At 50.6% G+C, this 22,304-nt stretch overlaps 2 protein-coding genes across 4 annotated transcripts in view; both read left to right on the plus strand.

The window, feature by feature from the left end:
* Positions 1 to 22,304, plus strand: part of TSPAN4 (tetraspanin 4) — a 559,204-nt gene that overhangs the window by 55,957 nt on the left and 480,943 nt on the right. The gene's annotated exons all lie outside the window — the stretch shown is intronic.
* Positions 7,259 to 22,304, plus strand: part of AP2A2 (adaptor related protein complex 2 subunit alpha 2) — a 94,214-nt gene continuing 79,168 nt past the window's right edge. For both annotated transcript variants that reach the window (XM_021692211.1, XM_021692212.2), the window contains exon 1: positions 7,259 to 7,466. In XM_021692211.1, coding sequence (XP_021547886.1) covers positions 7,400 to 7,466 — 67 coding nt within the window. In that variant the 5' untranslated portion in view covers positions 7,259 to 7,399. The remainder of the gene's footprint in view (positions 7,467 to 22,304) is intronic.

The following is a 22,304-nucleotide window of genomic DNA, read 5'->3' on the forward strand; positions in this document are numbered from 1 at the left end:
CCTAGGAATGCCAAGGAGACCCCAGCAATATCAAAGGTCTAGTGAGAAAGGCTTTCAGTCATCATTCAGTGACTAAATGAACTCCTGTTGAGTTCAGAGGTCTTCAGAGCTGAAGAACGGCAAAGTCCACTTGGGGTTCACTCTGAGCCAGCATTGCCCGAAACCCAAAAGCAGGCAGGAAGGAGGGACAGTGCAAGACCTCCACTGGGCAGGGTTCTGGGGTGTCAGGCTCCCTGCTGGTGGATGCCAAGAGGCCCTAGAACCTGGATGGAAAACTGACTTCTTCAAATGGGTACACAACTTTCAGCCACAGTAAGGTTTAGAGTGACGCATAGAATGGTCTAAGAGAATCAAAACCAGAGTGTTATCACCTACATAGTAAGTGAAATCTGAACACGTTTGGTATTCCATGTTTCAGGGACATTTGAGACAACTTGGTGTTCACCACATTCAAAATTTTAACCTATCGAATATATGAATCTTTTTTTTTTTTTAAGATTTTATTTATTTTTTGACAGAGAGAGACACAGCGAAAGAGGGAACACAAGCAGGGGGAGTGGGAGAGGGAGAAGCAGGCTTCCCACCGAGCAGGGAGCCAGACGTGGGGCTTGATCCCAGGACCCTGGGATCATGACCTGAGCTGAAGGCAGACTTAACCATCTGAGCCACCCAGGCGTCCCCCGAATACATGAATTCTTGAAGCACCCAAAATTTAGTTGTCAATTCAGATAAGCCAAACCACTTAAAAAGGAAGTAAGAGAATTGAATTTATAAATTCAGTTTGAAATGTTGAAAATGCTTAATGCACTGAGTTTGTAGATAGGACCAAATATTTTGACAGGTCCCTGAAAAATAACTATAAATCTGCTAGGCTTATAAAGGGAATAACAAGGTTCATGAAATTGAACTTAACAAGTTAAAAAGTTAAGTCTTGAATTTGTAACTTCAATAAATCAAATCCTAATTATTTAAATTTAATGTTAATTGGAGTATAACCCCCTTGCCCAGTCCCTAAACCCAGTGTCCAGGCCCCATTCCTGGCCCTCTTGCCTTTGAGACAGCCCATCCTACCTGGGCTGGGTGTGGGGTACCCAGGCAGAAGTTCAGGCTCTGAATTTCAAGCCCAGGTCTGGCCCTCACACTGTCCTCCTACTTGTCTGCAGTGAGCACGGGAGGACAGAAGAGGGCAGGTATACGCCCACGTGGAGCAAGGGGGGCTGCAGGGACAAGCCCTCCTGCTGCCAACTGAACGACCCCCCCATGCTCTGGGGACACCCTCAGAGCCAGAGCACCCCACCCCAAGTGTACTTGGTCAGCCTCGCATCCCTAACCTGAAGCTGCCCCTCTGGGACAACTTCAAAAGTGTCCCTAAGTAAGGCGTTTGGCTGACTCAGTCAGCAGAGCATAAGACTCTTGTTCTCAGGGTCATGAGTTCAAGCCCCATGTCGGGCGTAGAAATTACTTAAAAAAAAAAAAAGTGTATCTAAGTAACTATGGGGAGCTCATTACACACCCCAAGAGCACTTGCACCTGGTAGCTGGAGGTGCCTGGTGGTTGTTGGAATTCTGGGGGCTAGGCTTGCATGTTCCTGGGGTGGGGTGAGGGTGGGGTGAGGGTGGGGTGTCCTCATTTCGCAAGTGGCCCTGGGCCTCTCCTTGTTGGTGAAGTCAGCACAAGACAAGGCCCTTCCCAGCAGGGGCAACCCGTGACTCATCCTATTTTAACTGGGGGAGGCCTCAGCCAGCGGTTGCCCCAAGGGCAGGGCTCAGGCCACTATCACTGTGTAATGCCACTCCTGAACCTCAAAACAGTCCAGTTATGAGGCCGGAAGCCCAGGAAGAGGGACACACGTCAGGATTTCCTGCTGCTGAGCCCTCCCCTGCTCACGGATGGAGACATCCTCCCTGGGTGCTGGAATAAGCAAAGTCCAGAGCAAGAAGGAAGGAGTGGGGCATACTCACGTGCAGCGGAAGCTTTCAGATTTAGCTCCAGAGCCAGCACAGCAAATTTTCTGTCTGTGTCTCACATGTGAGCCCCTGCCAGCCCATCTGGCATTGGCCGGGGTGAGGGCTGTGACCTGGGTATCATGTGCTGTCTGGTGTGTAGGTGTCCAGTGAGAGGCAAGGCCAGTGATAGGCCCCAAGGCAGGTGTCTGCGATGGGTGGGTGGCCCTGCATAGGGCTGTGTGCTTCGTGGCATCGGGGCTAGGTTTTGTGCTTCTCATCATCCCACAACCAACCTTAAAATACCCCTGTACCAAAGGGAGAGGCAGGATGTGTGTGATGAGACCCGACGGGCAGAATTTCTTGGTGGTGTAGTGGGGCAAATGGTTGACCCCAGAAGGTTGTCCATGTCCCAAAGCCCAGCACCTGTGAAGGTGACCTTGTTTGGAAATAGGGTCTCTGCAGATGTGATTAAGGATCTTAGGATGAGATCATCTTGGATTTAGGGTGAGCCCCAAATCCCATGACGGGAATGCTCATAAGAGGAAAGAGGGAGATTTGAGACACACAGACACAGGGGAGGAGACCTCGAGATGACAGAGGCACAGAATGGGGTTACAGAGCCCTGAGCCATGGATGCTGGCAGCCACCAACAGCTAGAAGAGAGGCAAGGACAGAATCTCCCCCAGAGCCTCCTGGGGAACCCTCTGCTGACCCCTTCATCTTCAACTTCTGGCTTCTACAACTGGGAGAGAATCGATTTTTGTTTTTAAGCCTCCGGTTTGTGGTCATGTGTTATAGCTGCCCCAGGACCGTGATGCCGTAGAGCACAGGAAGGCCTGAACTGACGTTGGGGGGCATGTTTTCTTTCCTGACCCCATTTTTCCCAGGCCGATCTTAACATGGACATATATTCCATCAGCTCACACTTGCTGGGTGAATGCTGGCCTGGGTGGACGCCCTTGCCACAAAACACCAAATGCCACGAGGTGATGGACTGCTGGCTGGCTGCTGGCATGGTTGGTCTGGTCTTTAAGGTCACAGGGTGGGGACGCCTGGGTGGCTCAGTTGGTTGGGCATCCAACTCTTGGTTTCAGCTCAGGTCATGATCTCAGGGTCGTGAGATCAAGCCCGTGTCAGGCTCTGCGCTCAACGGGGTGGGGGGGCTGCTTGAGATTCTCTCTCCCTCTCCCTGCCCCTCCTGCTTGTGCATGCTCTCTCTCTCTAAAATAAATAAATAAATCTTAAAAAAAAAAAAAAAAGTCAAAGGGTGTGGTTTTCAACAGGGAACTTAGGAAAACTGAAGTTCTTGGATCCCTGCTCTGGGGGTGAATAGGAAGCCTGATCTGGCAGCATCCTGTGGGGACAGCTGGATTTTCATGGATGTCTCTTTCACCCCTCCCCTGGTTGGTGTCACCAGCTGCATGGCTCCTGTGGGTGTTTACTGATGACTGACAATGCTCCTTAAGCCCCTCTGAGCTCCCCGGGGAGTGGATGCGAGGTGGCCTTGAAGACAAGCCACAGGGCAGGATGGGGGCGCATCTTGACATGCCTCAGGCCCCCATAGCCCCAGAAACTTCAAGGACACCGAGCCCTCAGGCGTGAGAAGAGGTGTTAACTAGGATCTTGATCGGGCGGGATGCAACAGAGCCCCCAGTCACGGTAGCTGTAGCATAAACACGGGAGGTTTGCGGGCTGGTGCAGTGGTGAGTGGAAGGACTATTTCCACCGTCTGAGATGGAGCTCCAGTGATCAAAACCATGTTCCAAGTAGCCAAGATAGAGAAGGGGGCACAGACTCAAAATCCTGTCCCCACATGTGCTCACGTTTCAACGTTACCAAGGTGAACCATGTCTCCTAAAAGTTCACACGTTGGAGTCCCTCAGAATGTGACCTTACTTGGGTCACTGCAGATGTAATTAATTGAGTTCATACCGGTGTAGGGCAGACCCCTTATCCAGTGTGACTGGTGTCCTTGTGAAAAGGGGAAATTTGGACACAGAGAGAGAGAGGAGCACAGAGGGAAGGCCGCGTGAGAAGGCACAGGGAGAAGACAGCCATCTCCGAGCCAAGAGGGGCCTGGGCCTGATCCTCATCCACAGCCTCAGGAGGCACCAGTCCTGTCCACACCTTGACTTCTAGCTTCTAGAACTGGGAGAGAAGAAATCTCTGAATTCCTTTCTCTGCATCATATCCTGGAATTTCTGGCATCTCAACCCTGTTTTTTTTTTTTTTAAAGATTTTATTTATTTATTTGAGACAGAGAGAATGAGAGACAGAGAGCATGAGAGGGAGGAGGGTCAGAGGGAGAAGCAGACTCCCTGCTGAGCAGGGAGCCCGATGCGGGACTCGGTCCCGGGACTCCAGGATCATGACCTGAGCCGAAGGCAGTCGCTTAACCAACTGAGCCACCCGGGCACCCTCAACCCTGTTTTAACATGGGCCCCTGGAGTCCAGCTTTCAGGCTGTTGGCTGCTCACGCTGGCTCAGCTGACCCAGATCGCTGGGTGCCCCGTGGGACAGGTCCACTCTCTCAGAATTCATCCCACACACGTTCTGCAGAGTTCTGCTGGCATAAACCTAACTTCCTGTGGTTCTCCATTCTCCTGGCGGCTAAGCCTTCCCCATTGCAGTGCGGCTTTATGTTGGGGACCTGACTCTCCCAGGTTTCAGCTGATGGGGCCAGGCCAGGGGGCTTGGAGGGAAACAGACTTTTCTCTTACAAATTAACTCCTTCAAGGGATGTCATTACAGTGTCTTCAAGGGCGGGGACAACTTCATCCAATGTGGGGAGAGGGGCCTGGAGGCTGGCAGGGGGGCTTTTGGCAAGGAGGGGCAGGGGTCCCCAGCTTATGCCATTTACTGGACCCTACACATGCCACACAGCACTCCAGTGTTCCCACAAATTTGGGGAGGTTATAGATTCCACTTCCGTGGTTGTTTTGCCACAACCCAAATCCAGCCATGTGGCTTTGGGCTCAGTCTGAGGGCTGTAAAAAACAAGCTCCCTGGACACGGGCAGCTTCCCGCCACCCCAAGAGGAGCAGTCAGGAGTTTGAGCCCATTACTTCCCTTCTCCAATTGGTCTGTTTCATTCAAAACACCAGCCCTTCACAGAGTTCTTGAATTCCTCATGCTCAGCTGTTGTCCATGGCAGGGGACATGCTTGCTTCCCAGAGCCTGGCCTTCCCCAAGCATGTCATTCCTGGTGACCAGGTGCCCAGGACTGCCACATCCCTGTCCCTGCACCCTGCTCAGGGCCTCTAGCCACGTCTGGACCAGGCCACCAACCTCAATTTTCTGAAAGGGTCCTTGTCTGCAACCCACTCCAGGGACTATGGGAAGCATCACTTGCAAAAGTGACCGGAGGGCTGGGCAGACTCGGGTGTGGGAAAGAGTCAGGACAGCCAGCTAATGGTGCAGGATGCCCCCAGACACTGTGGCCATGCTGCAGGCTCTGGGCTCCCCAGCTCTTGTTTTCTCCTTCATGATGCCAGTGGTGGGCTTGTGGCCTTACTTCCAGTAGCCACGGATGCTGGAAAGAGACTCTCAGCTCCACCCTTGCCCCTGGAAACACAGTTGTGACCACAAGTGGCTAAAATGTGACAGTGTCCAATTCACACAACTTAAGAAATGAAAGTTTCCAAGCACCTCATACTCATAAAGGTATACTGTCCCTTGCTGAGGATTGACCGTGGTTAGGGAGGGCTGAGTGGACTCAGGCCTGAGGTCTGATCGTAATAATGACCTGAGGGCTTGTGTGTCTGGCAGGTGTGGGAGCTGAGAGGAAATGTGGGGTCTTTCTCATGGCTGCCTGTGTGTCTCATCAGGCTCCGGGACCCCCTCCCTAAACACACACACACTTTGCGGGAATGCCAGGAGGCCTGGGAGGCCCAGAATCAGCACTGGAAGGGGGTGGGATGTCTGTCCAGCTCCAAGCCCCTCCTCAGAGAAACCCTCCACTTCGGCTGAGCTGCCGCTCTGTCCGTGCCCCACATGGGCCCTGCAGCCTTTGGGCATTGTCCTGTTCTGTGAGTGGCTGCTGGGGGCGGGTCAGGGTCTGCTTGGTCCGAGTCCCCTGGCGTGGCCATGGGAGGGTTATCTCCGGGTGTGGGGATGTGTTCTCTGGGGATCTCCCCTTCTCCAGGAAGCCCTCTGCTGGCCCAGCTCTTCGGAGGGTCTGGGAAGATGGTGAAATTGCTGCCTTGTAAGGATTCCGGTCTCCACAGTTCCGGTTTCCCCCAGGAGGTCTTGGAGACCCGGAGCCTGGGTGGGGTGCCCGGTCTGTGGGAGGGGCCCGCCCCTTCCTCCTCCTGGCCAGGGTCCAGCCTGGCCTGACCTCTCACTGGGACCGGAGGAAGTGAGCCAGGGTGGGACAGAGGTCTCTTTTGTGGGTCTGGGCTAGTACCAGGTGGGGGGGCCAGATAACCTCCATCTCCCCATAAGGAGGAAGCTTCCTTTTCAAAGCCATACGGCTCCACGAAGGTGAGCTCAGCAGGGCCACCTGCTCTCAGAACAGACTCCCTGGGGTGGGGAGAGGCCTCTGCTGTGCACCGTGGAGGTTGACCCATAGGGGCAGTCCTCCCCTTTCGCCCCTGGGGAGGATGCAGAGGTGGGTGGTGGCAGAATGGCAAATGGCCTGCTTGGGCATCGAGGGATGGAAGTGTAGACTGGGCCCTGTAGTCAGCCGGTGCTGTCAGGACGTGGGCGTAGCAGTCCTTGCTCTTCAGGCATCAGTGCCCCCCTTTGTTAAGGAAGGGGCTGGTGGGGCGCCTGGGTGGCTCAGATGGTTAAGCGTCTGCTTTCGGCTCAGGTCGTGATCCCGGGGTCCTGGGATCGAGCCCCGCATCGGGCTCCCTGCTGAGCGGGGAGCCTGCTTCTCCCTCTGCCTTTCTCTCTCTCTCTCTCTCTCTGTCTCTCATGAATAAATAAATAAATAAATAAATAAATAAATAAATTAATTAATTAAAAAAAAAAGGAAGGGGCTGGTGGCTCTGGAAAGCGGGTGATGTGCAGCAGGCCCTCAGGGCCCCCCACGGTGGGCAGCAAGCTACCCCAGAACCTGGGCTGGGTCAAAGCCGTGGAGGGCGCAGCTGGGCACGGTCATGTGGGGGTCGTCTGGGGAGTCCGGGGACACGAACCCAGGGCTCCCGGAGCGGCCCGGCACGCCCGTCTGCCTGCAGGGGGCGTTCCCGCGCCTGCCTTTACGCCCCCGCGCTCGACGTGCTCGTGCCCGCGCCGCCCGCCGCAGCGCGAGCGAGCGTGCGCGTGCACGTGACAGCGAGCGTGTGTGCGTGCGCGCGCGCGCGGCGGCAGCGGCCCTGAGAGCGGCGCTCTGAGTCTGAGGCGGCTCCGGCTGAGGCGGTAGCGACCCGCTTCCCGCTCCCCGCTCCCCGCTCCCCGCTCCCCGCTCCTCCTCCGGGCCGGCCAGCCCAGCCGCTCTCTGGGGCACGAAGATGCCAGCTGTGTCGAAGGGGGACGGGATGCGGGGTCTGGCGGTCTTCATCTCCGACATCCGCAACTGTGAGTGGCCGCGGCGCGGGACCCAGCCTGCGAGGGGCGGGGGTGCGCGGCAGGGGTCCGGGGGCTCAGGCCCGCGGTGCGCGGGTGCGGGGCGGGGTCCCGGGTGCGGACCGGGAGGGCGGGGGTCCGGGGGCGCAGGCCCAGGGTGCGAGGGTGCGGGGGTGCGGGGCGGGGTCCCAGGTGTGGACCTGGAGGACGGGGGTTCGGGGGCGCAGGCCCGAGTGCGGGGATCCCGGGTGCGGACCTAGAGGGCGGGGGTCTCGGGGGCTTAGGCTCAGGGTGCGGGGGTGCGGGGCGGGGTCCCGGGTGCGGACCCAGAGGGCGGGGGCCAAGCGCGCAGGCAGGGGCTGCGAGGGTCCCGGTTGGGGACCTAGAGGGCGGGGGTCCGGGAGTGTAGGCTTGGGGTGTGGGGGTGCGGGGCGGGGTTCTGGGTGCGGACCCAGAGGGCAGGGGTCAGGGGGCGCAGGTCAGGGGTGCGAGGGACCTATGGGGCGGGGGAGGAGGGCGCAGGCCTCTGGGAGGCAGGGTCGGGGGCTCTGACTGGGGCCTGCGGGTCAGGGAGCAATGGGACAGGGGTTGCGGGGTGCAGGGTGCAGGGCGGGCGGTGTTCTCCACCCGCGTGGGGGGCTGTGGCATCGTCGACCGGGTTCCGGCGAAGGACCCCCCCCCCCCCCAGCATGATGTCATCTCGAGCACACTGCTCGTCTTTCTAGTAATGGAGCATTTAACCCAGCGTTTTCCAAAATAGCATGGATTTTCACTTTGGGAGTGGGAACAGCTCTGCCCGGGTTCTGGTGGCTTATTACGCCCTATTTAAAATGACTCATTCCCCGAGGGAATCCAGACACCGGGGCGGTAGAGGGTGGGATGGCTTTGGGGTGACTGCTCTGGCTGCTCTGTGCGTTCTCAGGGACACGTGTGTCTCCTCACAGTGGAAAAAATCCACACCAGAAGGGAATCAGGCTAGGAGGCTGGTGGGGCAGCGAGGGTCCACCAATAAATCTGGCTTGGTCTGTAGAGAAACTACGGTGTTCAGAGAACGTCCTTTTTATTTTATTGAAGAAATTGAACACAAAACCAGTTTCCCATCTGGTGCGTTTTATTTATTTTTTTGTTATCCACCAGATAGTTGACTGATTTTTATTACCTTAGGTTTAATGTATATATATATATATTTTAAAGATTTTATTTATTTATTTGAGAGAGAGAATGAGAGACAGAGAGCATGAGAGGGAGGAGGGTCAGAGGGAGAAGCAGACTCCCTGCCGAGCAGGGAGCCCGATGCGGGACTCGATCCCGGGACTCCAGGATCATGACCTGAGCCGAAGGCAGTCGCTGAACCGACTGAGCCACCCAGGCGCCCCAGTTTAATGTATATTTTGAAGAATGTAATTTCACCTGCTGGTAGATGCTGTTGTGTTGAGCCTCCCCCTGAACCCCTCACCTCCTTAGACTGGAGGACCCGGATGCCAGCCTGGTTCTCGCCCAGACTGTGGAAGCTTAGATCTTCTGTCCCTCTCCTTCCTGTGCGAGAAACCAAGAGATCCATGTGGTAACGCTCTCAGATCGGAGCTTTTACAAGTAGGCAGTATTCTTTTTCTTTTCCTTCCTTTGCTATTTAATGTGATTTCCAAGGCAGTAGCGCTCGTAATTAGAATGCATCTTGTAATGCTAAGTGTTTGTGTGCTAGCACTGCAGGGGAGCCCTTGGCCAAAGGGTTAACAGCCTTAAATTAGGAGTGATGTCAGTCCTTCCATTTTGGAAGAAAAAATGCAGTGGGCAAGAAAGACATCGAGATTGAAACCCATTTTCTTGGACAGCCAGTCACGTGCATATTAGACATGTGTCCCGTGCTAGGTCTGCGTTCGAGTGGAAGGTAGGTGCCTGCCACATACCGAGGACTCGGCAGATACCTGTTGACTGACTGTAGAGCAGGCTTTCTCCGCCCCCACACTGTTGAGAGTGGGGCCAGTCATTTGTTGTGCAGAGCTGTCCAGTGGTGGTTGATAGTAGCATCCCTGGCCTCTACAACGAGATGCCTCCGTTGTGACAACCAAAAAAATATGTCCAGACATTGTCCTATGGGGCAAAGTTTTCTTTGGTTGAGGGCCGCTGCTCTAGACCAACAAAAAGGACAGTCTCCTTCCTGAAGGAGCGTAAGGGGGAAGGGGTGCCTCGTCCTTCTTGGGGACAGGTCTCTGTTTTTTATGTCCCCTTCCTCAGAAACACCTTTCCGGCCTCGCTGTGCCCTTGCCTTTGTCAGTCATAATGCTTCGCTTCTCCTTCAGAGCAGTGTCGTGGGTTTGTGGCACTGTGCCCTCACTGCACTGTAAGCCCATGTGGGCACCACATCTGTCTTGTTTGTCATGTCACTCCTCCACTCCTCCACTGCTTGCACAGCGTCTGGCATGAGACCTGTGCCCAGTAAATGAATAGATGAGTGAGCTAGAGAGGACTTCATAGAAGATGATTTTGTCTAAAGGGCACTGCAGGTAGGGAGCCAAGATGTGCTTGGAGCAGCAGGGAATTAACGTTCTAAGCACGTGTGGGCCGGTGGCTGCAGCTGGGGTTGGAAAGCTAACCCTGGCCAGAGCCCGTCTGATCTTAACCCCTGTGGGGCAGGGAGAGGGGTCCCTGAGTCCCCTTTTCCCTGCCGACTTCTGATTTTGTGGCTTAAAGTTTCTTTTTGTGAGTGTGATGGATGTAGCTAGGCTCTGTGCAGAGAGGACACTGAGCTGGCAAGGGTCTGGACCCTGACTGCCTCTCACCTGCTTCACGACCCAAAGCCAGTGGCCACTGAGCTTCAGGTTTCTCAGCTGATGGAGAGGGGTGGATTTTGAGCTAGAGTATCACTAAAGTCTGTTTCAGCTCTAAAATTGCAGCTCTCGGGGCGCCTGGGTGGCTCAGTTGGTTAAGCGGCTGCCTTCGGCTCAGGTCATGATCCTGGAGTCCTGGGATCGAGTCCTGCATCGGGCTCCCTGCTCGGCGGGGAGTCTGCTTCTCCCTCTGACCCTCCCCTCTCTCATGCTCTCTGTCTCATTCTCTCTCTCAAATAAATAAATAAAATCTTTAAAAAAAAAATTGCAGCTCTCTTTTACCTTTTGAACTAGTTTCTTAAATTTCCCTCTTTAAGGCCTTCAAGAGTGGGCTCTGCATCTCTTTGCACCTCATATAAGTTGTTCACTTCAGATGACTGGCTGGCAACATTGCTCCTCTTAGCATAGGCAACAGTGAATATGCTCCAGGATTTGAAAAGGTGCTCCTGACATGCGGTCTTCCTCAAGCCTGTAGCTTTTGTGGCTCAGGTAGCAAAGTAATTCAGTGCCTCATAAAATTAACTTGATTCTTTTTGATTAACTTCAACCCAGGGCCACTGAATTTGGCTAATGTGAGTTCAGTGTGTGAGAGCTAATGAACTGTTTCTTTCTTTTTTTAAATTGGTATTTAAAAAATCCTAATCCTTTTATTTAGTCCCAATTTTTAAATAATTCTTTGTTTTGATATATAGATTAGTAAGAAGTTGCAGAGAAATGGACGGGGAGGTCCCAGCACCCTTCACCACATCTCTTCAAAGGGGGATTTCTTGCATAACAGTACAATTTCAACACCAGGAAACTGACGTTGGTACATTCCGCAGGGCTATTCACATTTTATCAGTTTTACCTAACACTGGTGTGTGTGCGTGTGTGCAGGTCTTTGTACTTTTATCACGTGTAGCTTCGTGTAACCCCCACATTAATCAAGATATAGAGCTGTTCCATCGTCACAAAGCCCCCTTATGTTACCCCTTATAGCCCACCTACCACCCCCAGTTACTAGTCTGTCCCCCGTCTCTACATAACATCTCAAGGGTGTTGTGTGAATGGGATTGTACAGTATGTCGAGATTGGCTTTTCTCACTCAGCACAATCCCCTTGAGGTCCATCCAGGCTGTTGCATTGATTGTTATCATATCCAAGTGATGGATTTTTTTTTTTAAGATTTATTTATTTGAGAGAGAGAGCGTGCACACACGCGCTCGTGTGCATGCACGTGCACACACAAGCAGGAGGGGCGGAGGGGAGGGGGAGAGAGAGAATCTCAAGCAGGCTCCACACCCAGCGCCCTGCCCCGACGTGGGGCTCGTTCTCACCACCCTGAGATCATGACCTGAGCCGAAACCAAGAGTCTGACCCTCAACTGACTGAGGCACCCAGGCACCCCTCAAGTGATGAGTTTAAAGAGAATGAAAGAACTGCTGAAATTGAGAAAATAATAGTTATTTGCTATTCATTTATTTTGGAACTTTTTTTTTTTTTTAAAGATTTTATTTATTTATTTGAGACAGAGAGAATGAGGGAGAGAGAGCACATGAGAGGGGGGAGGGTCAGACAGAGGCAGAAGCAGGCTCCCTGCCGAGCAGGGAGCCCGATGCGGGACTCGATCCAGGACTCGATCCAGGGACTCCAGGATCATGACCTGAGCCGAAGGCAGTCACTTAACCAACTGAGCCACCCAGGCGCCCCTGTTTTGGAACTTTTGTTTACTTTTACACATGTGCTTTATTGGCAGACAGTCATATATAACTTAATGCACGTCTTTATTCATTGCCATTAACATGTCAGTGCTACAACAGTGTTGAGAATATAAAACACTGGTGAAAATGTCAGACTCGGAATTGACTGCAAAATAATCAAGACTGCTATGAAAGAGAAGTACTAGGTCTTCATTCTTAAGAGACCAGTCATGTTGCCAGTGGGCAGGAAATTGCCATTTATTCCTCCATGCACGAGGTGGCGGGGGCTGGGGCTGTGCAGATGGGTTAGGGCACTTTCATCATGCTTGGAGGCATTTTATTTAATCCCTTCAGGCACTCACTCAAATGTAGGGAAACAAGTGGAGAGATGTAATTAGCTATTTGGCAAAAACCAAATTTCCCGTGTTCTTGGAGAAAGCATGCAGTTTTGCTGCAGGTGTGGTGATAAACTAGTAGAGTAAGTATCAGTGCTCTCTTCATTGTGTTGGTCACCAAACTTTGTCCTTTCTGTTTTGTTAACTTTGTTGAAATTGGGCATCCCTTTGAATTATATTTTAGCATGACTAAAGTTTAAAACACTTATTTGTTCATAAAATTCCATTTGTTATGAGTCATAAATTGGATGTGGAGAACCAACATAGAATTTTAATTCAGCTTAAGTGTCAGTGTGGGAAATTAAACATAAAGTTGGTACTTGATTTTCCTGAGTGATAATAAAGGTCAGAATCAGAGTTTGTCAGTCTGCTTTTTAACTTTTAAAGTTCTTTAAAAAAATTAAGGGTCATTTTAGTCTTGACATTTAAAAAATGCTGACTTTTTGAAAAAGAATGCTCTTCTTGCGTATTTTCTTTTGCACTCTTCTGCATAATTTATATTCTTTAGAAACGGATTTAGGAAGTGTGTGACAGAGAGTAAAAGGAGGGACGAACCACCATGCTGGGGGAGGAAGGAAGTCTTTGATCCAGGTTGAATTTTTCTGCCAAGGTTGGTGGTTACTGCTTCGAGGAAATACTTATGTATTCTTCCCTGTTTCCCTTCTGGCTCCTCTGAAGGGGGGGGGTATCCCTCTGTTTCTTTTATGACAAGTTGAAATGTCCTGGTGATAAGTATATTCTCATGCCAGATACTTAGCATTACTTCTCTTTCCTCTTAAGATGATTTTTACTCTGTTGTTTTGGCAACAATATGTGTCAGGATTTTGTAGTTGCAGAATTATTGGAAAGGCTGTCTTTGTGAGATTAAATAGCATTTCCTTGGCTTTTAAAAAATCGAATAGAGTCAGAGCAGAGGGGAGGATTCCAGTGTGATGATGCCCCCAGAGAAGGTGGCTCTCTGGTGTGAGCTCCTGAGTGGGCGGTGGGGCTCTGAGCACCTTGGAATTTCTCAGGTCTGAGGCTATCTTCCCTTAGCTCAAATTTCAAAGCTTCTAAGACTCCCAAAATGAAAAGTCTTTTTTGTAAGTCTTAGGTGAACTCATTTGGCAAAAGCACAGCCACGAAGCTCTGTGTGGTCTCCCTCCTGCGTGAGTGTTCGCAAGTGTGTGCTTCCAGGACACAATGACCGTGTGCTGTGCTTCATCCTAAAGTCTGAGCAGTTCTGGATTCTGGGATACATTGGGCCTCGGGTTTTGGGTAAGAGATGGCATCTGCGCCTGTTATGTGAAATTTGTGGGGTTCAGAGAAATAGAACATGTGGTCCCGGTCCCCCTGAAGAGTTTGCAGACAAATGGGGAGATGAGTTCTTGCCAGTGCATTTATCTTTATTGAGCACCACCTGTATTCAGGACTCTTGAATGCAGAATAAGGGGAATAAGCAGTCGTCAGGTGGACAAGATGAGTCCTTGCCCCGAAAGCAAGGTGGGGAGGTCCTAGAGGGCAGATGGAATACTAGAGGAACACCAGGTGCTCAGGCATCTACAAAAGGTAGTTCTAAGTCAGACTTTGGAATGTTTCATATTTACCCTTGACCTTGTTGAATATTCTTTTTTTGTTAAAGCGTGTCTGGTCCATTCCCTCCCTGGATCCAGTGTGATGAAATGAATGTCGGATAGATACATAGGAATGACACCCCTGCTGTCTTCTTTTCATTTTGGTCAGCACAGGGGTTTGATACTGACACCACAAGTTTGATGGGATGCCTGGGGGGCTCAGTCGGTTGAGCCTCTCCCTTTGGCTCAGGTCATGATCTCGGGGTCCTGGGATCGAGTTCCACGTTGGGCTCCTGGCTCAGCGGGGAGTCTGCTTCTCCCTCTCCCTCTGCTGTTCCCCCTGCTTCATTTCTGTTTTCTTAAGAGTATCATTCATGGGTGCCTGGGTGGCTCATCTCTCTCTCTTAACAAATAAAAAAATAAAATATTAAAAAAAAAAAAAAAGAAACCACAAGTTTGAGAGTTAGAAAGTTGATGGTTTCTGTCATCTTCCAGAGCAGTATGAAGTAGATTAAATAATTTTGCCCTCACCTTGGGGAGGTGCTCTCGCTATTTCTCTCTGTCAAATAAATAAATAAATAAAATAAATAAATAAAATCTTTAAAAAAAAAAATTTTGCCCTCACCTTAACAAAATGAAAGATACTCTTTTTTTTTTTTTTCTTTTAAAGATTTTATTTATTTAGTTGACGGAGAGACAGCCAGAGAGGGAACACAAGCAGGGGGAGTGGGAGAGGGAGAAGCAGGCTTCCCACCGAGCAGGGAGCCCGATGTGGGGCTCGATCCCAGGACCCTGGGATCATGACCTGAGCTGAAGGCAGACGCTTAATGACTGAGCCACCCAGGCACCCATGAATGATACTCTTAAGAAAATAGAAATGGGGCGCCTGGGTGGCTCAGTTGGTTAAGCGACTGCCTTCGGCTCAGGTCATGATCCTGGAGTCCCGGGATCGAGTCCCGCATCGGGCTCCCTGCTCGGCAGGGGGTCTGCTTCTCTGTCTGACCCTCTTCCCTCTCGTGCTCTCTGTCTCTCATTCTCTCTCTCAAATAAATAAATAGAATCTTTAAAAAAAAAAAAAGAAAAGAAAATAGAAATGAACAGTTTTCACTAAGTCTTGTGATGTCTAAGATTTAGATTATAAAACTGCATTTACTGATTCTGGCATTGGCCTTTTTCAGAATAACTGACTTTTGTTGACATGGTTGAAATTTCACGAAAAGTTGTATGTGCCATTTGCTTATGAGAAGTTCAGGGCAGATAGGTTCAAGTGGGAGTTCCCACAGAGAGGTGGGAGCTGAGGCTGAGCGATAAGATTAGCTCTTGCACTCTGTGGTGGAGAGGGCCAAAAGGGTTTAACCACGGTGCATGGGATAAATAGCAGGCAAGGAGGAAGTGGCCTTGTTTTAAAATAGTGCCCTGGTGACTGAGTTGGGAAGAAGACCAAGAAGAGTGTGGGGACGGTGAGATGCAGGGGTACGCAGTGCCAGAAAGGGAGAGGAGAGTCCTAACCTTGCCCAAAGTGTTGTGACTGCTCGTAAGATGCAGTTTAAACCTGTGGTGACACTCTGGTTCCTGCCTGCCTTCACACATCACTTCCTGCCAACTCTTCATTCTTTTTCCTTCACTGTTACTGGCAAAGAGGATTAGGACTGTGGCCCACAATCATCTAATAATGAGAGTGTGGGAAGCGGAGTTAGGAAAATTCTGTGGGAGTTGGGAGCCACCAGGGGGGAAGGTGGGAGACACATCAGGTGGGGGGATGGGGCCTGTGGTCTGGCCCTTGGAGTTTGTATCTGTGTTAGTCGGGGTGCAGCAGGTTGGAGAGGGCAGTGATGTGCCCCACAAGGAGAGGAAGGTCTTTGCAGTGAGGCTGAGACCCATTCCCTTGCCAGGTTCTGGCCCCAAATAGCTCCCCCAGCTTCCTGCTGCCTCAGGAAATGGGGCCTTGAGTGAATGACTCTGCTGGATATGTTCCTTTAGGGAAACAAACATTTCTGCCTGGTGGTTTGGGTCAGATTCTGATACTGTTTCCTTTTCTTTCTCACCTTTGCAAATTGTGGCTCTGTAGAGTCTGGAGTCTTCCTTTTTTAAAATTTAATTTAATTTATTTATTTTTAAAGATTTTATTTATTTATTTGATAGAGAGAGATAGCAAGAGAGGGAACACAAGAAGGGGGAGTGGGAGAGGGAGAAGCAGGCTTGCGGCGGAGCAGGGAGCCCGATGTGGGGCTTGATCGCAGGACCCTGGGATCGTGACCTGAGCCGAAGGCAGACGCCTAACCGACTGAGCCACCCAGGCACCCCGGAGTCTTCCTTTTTGCCCCAAATTTGAACCCAGTGAGAGCTGTGGTGCTTTTGTGTATCCCTTGTATTCTGGATGTTTCCCATTTACCTTGTCATGTGCCCCAGGATTTGTTGTCTGTACAGCTAAAAGTGTGGAGATAAGCATCCAGGTTGTGTTGCCTGGTTTTTGTTGTGCATCCTAAGGTGTTTTCCTTGCTTTTAAAATCCCTTCTGGTGGCAACTCAAGAGTGTAATGAGGATTAGTTATTTAGTATACCTAAAGCACTTGGAGCTCCTTAGGGCGGGCAGTGCTGTATTGGGATTTGCATTTTGCTTTTTTTGTGGCCCGCCTGCCTTCATGTGATGTGGTTGAGAGAGCAATTACATGTTTCTAGTGGAGTTTAAAAAGCATTGAGAAAGGATACTCAACTGATGCTGTTTTAGAAGACTATTCAACCGATAGAAAAAATATAGCAGGAAAACGAGTATTTTGGAACACTTTTTTTTTTTTTAAGATTTTACTCATTTATTTGACAGAGAGAGATGGAGAGCGAGCACAAGCAGGGGGAGCAGCAGGCAGAGGGAGAAGCAGGCTCCCCACTGAGCAGAGAGTCCGATGTGGGGCTCGATCCCAGGACCCTGAGATCACGATCTGAGCCAAAGGCAGATGCTTAACCAACTGAGCCACCCAGGCACCCCAGTTTTGGAACACTTTTGGACTGCATTTATCGCTACTGAAAAATACATTTCTGTGCTTTTTTTTTTTTTTAAGATTTTATTTACTTATTTGAGAGGGAGAGTGAGAGAGAGAGAGAGAGAGCGCACACACGAGCAGGGGAGGAGCAGAAGGAGAGGGAGAAGCAGGGCTAGACCCCGGGACTCCAGGATCATGACCTGAGCCGAAGGCAGACGCTTAACCGACTGAGGCACCCAGGCACCCTCCCCCCCCCTTTTTTTTTATGTCAGGTACAACACAACTAGATCAGAGCCTGAGTTTGAATCTTGTTGTGCCTATGAGAATCAGAGTCCTCTGTGATTGAGTTCATGCTGGACTGTGCCAGGGGATGTGGTGGAAACATGCTTCCATCCACAAGTCTTCAGTAGGCCTTTCTTCCATAGGACACATTCCTCACAATCTCAGTTAATTGGCTTGTAGCTTCTGTTCGTGTAATTATCTTTTTAAAACTTTTGTTGCCTTATTATTTAACCACAATTAGAGTTGTCCTTCCATAACGTAGTACATCTAGATTTCCCAAATGCTGAGAATGTGGAGGAAGAGGGAGGTGGGAAGGTGATTGTCTGAGGGTCCGTTTGTGCCAAGTTGTTCAGTTCCTGAGGCCTGGCCTTTTTGAGATTGTCATCCACGGGATGGAGGTGTGGGCCTCTTGCACAGATGCTGGTCACAGAGGGACAGGAGATGCTCTTCTGTTGGGTGCTGATGTCTGATGGATATTCTCTAATGCAGCATTTGCTGTAGATGTAATTTAAATCTGTTTAGTATTAAGTAGTTAAGAAAACAAAGTTCTTCATAGTGTTCTTATTGTTATGCTCTACTTTTGGTGCAACCCCAAGAGTGAAGTGTATTTTGAAGGTATATATTTCAAAATTTATTTAATTTTCTGGATTCTGTTTCCTTTTTTTTTTTTTAAGATTTTATTTATTTATTTGACAGAGACACAGCGAGAGAGGGAACACAAGCAGGTGGAGTGGGAGAGGGAGAAGCAGGCTTCCCGCGGAGCAGGAAGCCCGATGCGGGGCTCAATCCCAGGACCCCAGGATCATGACCTGAGCCGAAGGCAGACGCTTAACGACTGAGCCACCAGGCACCCCTGGATTCTGTTTTCTGATGTAATTGTACAATTCATTTATTCGTTCATTTGAGAAATCTGTTGAGGGCCTGCTATGTGCCAGGCATTTTTCTGTTCAAGGCACCGGGGATTCAGTGGTTAACCAAATGGACCAAATTCCTGTACTTTCAGAACTTAAATTCTTGGGGCGCCTGGGTGGTTCAGTCATTAAGCGCCTGCGTTTGGCTCAGGTCATGATCCCGGGGTTCTGGGATTGAGCCCCGCATTGGGCTCCCTGCTCCGCGGGGAAGTCTGCTTCTCCCTCTCCCACTCCCCCTGCTTGTGTTCCCTCTCTCACTGTGTCTCTCTCTATCAAATAAATAAAATCTTTAAAAAAAAAAAGAACTTAAATTCTTGTGAGAATAGACAGACAAAATAAATGAGAAAAACATGTATCTATCTTCATCCATTTATCTTTTTGTTGATCTGTTGTGGAGAAAAAGCAGGGAAGAGGAACAGAGAGTAGGGAGGGTTCTCAATGTCAAAGGATGTGGTCATGTCAGGTAGCCTGGAGAAGGTGTATTTTTTTTTTAAAGATTTATTTATTGGGGCGCTTGGGTGGCTCAGTTGGTTAAGCGTCTGCCTTGTGCTCAAGTCATGATCCCGGGGTCCTGGGATCGAATCCCGTGTCAGACTCCCTGCTCACTGGGGAGCCTGCTTCTACCTCTCCCTCTATCCCTCCCCCTGCTTGTGCTCTCTCTCTGTCAAAATCCCAATTTTGAGAGAGTGTGAGTGGGAAGGGGCAGAGGGAGAGGGAGAGAGAATCCTAAGCAGACTGCCTGCTGAGCCTGCAGTCCAATGTGGGGTTCCATCTCCGTGCAGGGTTCTATCTCGAGACCCTGAGATCATGACCTGAGCCGAAACCAAGATTCAGATGCTTAACTGACTGCACCACCCAGGTGCCCTGCGTATCTGTAATTTTTTATTGGATGCCAGACATTGTGAATTTCACCTTGTCAGTCCTGAATATTGTTGTGTTTTTTTAAATATCCTTGAGCTTTGTTCTGGATGAAGCTGAGCTACCTGGAAACCATTTGATTCTTACAAGGAGGGCCCAGAGCAGCCTGGTCTGGGGCTGATTTCATCCCACTCTTGAGGGGTAGTGCTCCTTCTCAGAACTCTGCTCCATGCCCTGTGTTTTATGAGGTTTCCCTCTGGCTTGCTGGCCCTGTGCTACCTTCCATGGTTTACCCTCTGGCTTCTTTCCAGTGGCTCTTCCACAGCCTCAGCAGCTTCCTGTCTTGCTTGGGCAGATCAGTAATGAGACCAAGATGCTAGGACTCCTCTGCAGCTCTCTGGCACTCTGCTCTCCCTGCTGCAGGCTCTATTCCAGTGTTCTGCCCCACACGTTCTAGCCTCCTTGGTCTGTCTCCTCACTTTAGGGAGACCTTAGGGCTCTGTGTGGGGTCCGCTCCCCAAGCAGTAAGCTGGAGCAGTGGTAAGGCTCATCTTGTTTGTTTTCTGTCTCTCAGTGATCACTCTTGTCCATAGTCTGTTATCCAGTTTCTGAAAACTATTGCTTTGTCTAGGTTTTTAGTTGCCTGAGGTGGGAAGGTAAATCATGTCCCTGTTTATCACCATTAGGTTTTGGGGAGAGACGTTGAATCTGCAGTTGGATATCCAAGACTGGAATTCAGAGAAGAGGTCTGAGCTAGAGGTAAAAATACAGGGGCATTCCTTATAGGTGTTGTTTAAAGCCATGACACTGGGAGCTCACCGAGGGAGTGAGTGGAAATCATCAGAGCATAGCTCTCACTCCTATAGCTTTACTGTGTGCCTGGCATGCTTCCAAGCCCGCTACCTTCATTTACATATATGATTGTCATGATAATCCTTTACAATAGGTACTCTGGTCTTCCCTGTTTCAGAGATGAGGAACCTGAGGCCCTGAGCCCAAGGCCACGTGACTGCCTATGAAGTGGTAAAACAGGGATTCAGACGCAGGCTACCTGGCTCCAGGTCTTCTCCCCCAAGCACAGTGCTGGCCCAGCTCTCTAGGAAGATGGCTGGAGCTCCAGGCATGCAGACCTGAAGCAGTCAGGGAGAGACATGTCCAGGTGGGAAGAGCACAGGTCAGTGAGGGGGAAGTAGTCTGGTGGGTCACTTGAGTGGGCTGAGCAGAAGTGAACCTTGGGGTAGTTTAAGGGAGAATAATTGGGAAACGTGAGTGTCAACCCTCAAGGACTTTACCCTCTGTAAAGAGGAGGGAAAGGAGATGGTGACTGCAGGATGCAGAGGGCATGTTAGCTCTCTCTTGCTGCTGTGACAAGTTAACACAGATTTAGCAGCCTAGACTGGCACTCCTGTGCTATCTCGTGTTTGTAGACAGAAGCCATGCAACGGCCTGACTCAGCAGGGTCCTCTGCCTAGAGTCTCAAAAGGTTGAAATCAAGGTGTCCCTTCTGGAGACTCTGGTGGTGAAGCTGCTTCCAATCAGTCCTTGTAGCGTGGGGCTGAAGTCCTCTTTCCTTGCTGGCTCACCTCCTAGAGCCTGCCCACATTCCTCCTCAAGTCTCCCATGAGGCCCCTCCAGCGAATCCCTCTCAAAATACGAATCCCTCTCAAAATATGGATCCCTCTCAGAATAGGATCTCTCCGACTTCTCAGCTCATCTCTTGCCTCTAGGCAGAAAGAGTTCTCTGCTTTTAAGGGCTCATGTGATTAGATTGGGCCCATCTGCATGATCCAGGATATATCCCCTATCTTAATTACATCTGCAGAGTTCCTTTTGCCATGGAAGATATCCTGCAAGGTCCTAGTATTATGGTGTGGGCATCTTTGCAGATGGAGTGGTGGGGTGGTGGTGGTATTCTGCTTATCACAGGGGGTCAAAAAAAAATTTTTTTTTAAGTTTAATTCATTTTTTTAAAAAAGATTTTATTTATTTATTTGACAGAGAGAGACAGTGAGAGAGGGAACACAAGCAGGGGGAGTGGGAGAGGGAGAAGCAGGCTTCCTGCCGAGCAGGGAGCCCAATGTGGGGCTCGATCCCAAGACCGTAGTAGGATCATCAGCTGAGCCGAAGGCAGATGCTTAACAACTGAGCCACCAGGCGCCCCCACTCCTTCTTTCTGGGAACTTCAAATCTGTTTCTGTAACAAACACGGTCCTGGTTTCTTTTTCTTTTTCTTTTTTTAAATTTTTATTTATTTGACAGAGAGACAGCGAGAGAGGGAACACAAGCAGGGGGAGTGGGAGAGGGAGAAGCAGGCTTCCCGCTGAGCAGGGAGCCCGATGCGGGGCTCGATCCCAGGACCCTGGGATCATGACCTGAGCTGAAGGCAGATGCTTAACGACTGAGCCACCCAGGTGCCCCCCTTTTTAAAAGATTTTATTTATTTATTTGACAGAGAGAGACAGCGAGAGAGGGAACACAAGCAGGGGGAGTGGGAGAGGGAGAAGCAGGCTTCCTGCAGACCCTGGGACCATGACCTGAGCCGAAGGCAGACGCTTAACGACTGAGCCACCCAGGCGCCCCGACTCTTCCTAATTTATTTTTATTTTTATTATTTTTTTAAAAGATTTTATTTATTTATTTGACAGAGAGAGACAGTGAGAGAGGGAACACAAGCAGGGGGAGTGGGAGAGGGAGAAGCAGGCTTCCGGCAGTTTAATTCCTTTGTTCATCAGTTCACTCGGTGCCAGTTTTGCACAGTGAGAGAACAGACACGAATACCCTCTTGTGGCTTACATTCTAGTAAGGTAGACCGAAGTCTAATACAGAGTGCGTTGCATCCTACATCAAGGGGAGACAAAGCAGGGACAGGGAATTGCAGTTTTGATAGTGCAGCTGGGGGTCAGGCATACCCTGCGGTGCTCGTGGACAGTGTGGCTGGACTAAGAATTGGGGAGAGAGCCTGGGACATGGAGTTGGGTGCACGGGGCAAGGGAGATGATGGGGATCTTGTAGACTCTTCCGAGAGCTCTGCCTTTCACCTCGAGCGATGGGTGGAGCCAGTGGGGGATGGGTTGGCGGTGAGCAGAGAAGGGGCTTACCTTTGGGAAGAATTAACTGATTGTGGTGTTGGGAAGAGGAGGGCAGGGAAGCAGGCAGAGCTCTCAGGAGGCTCTGAACCAGGTGAGGAAGGCAAGGACTACTGGGTGGTGGGGGAAGTAGAGCATGTTTGTAGGCTGCTGGGAAAGAGAAAGAAGGGCCAGGGAAAAGGTGGAGGCGTGGAGAAAAGCTGAGGAGCAGGGCGAGGTGGTGTGAGTGATTGCTTGAGTGCTGTCGGGGGGGGGGGGGGGGGGGGGGGGGGGGGGGGCGG

The sequence above is a fragment of the Neomonachus schauinslandi genome, chromosome 11, assembly GCF_002201575.2.
Source record: "Neomonachus schauinslandi chromosome 11, ASM220157v2, whole genome shotgun sequence".
Lineage (NCBI taxonomy): Eukaryota > Metazoa > Chordata > Mammalia > Carnivora > Phocidae > Neomonachus > Neomonachus schauinslandi.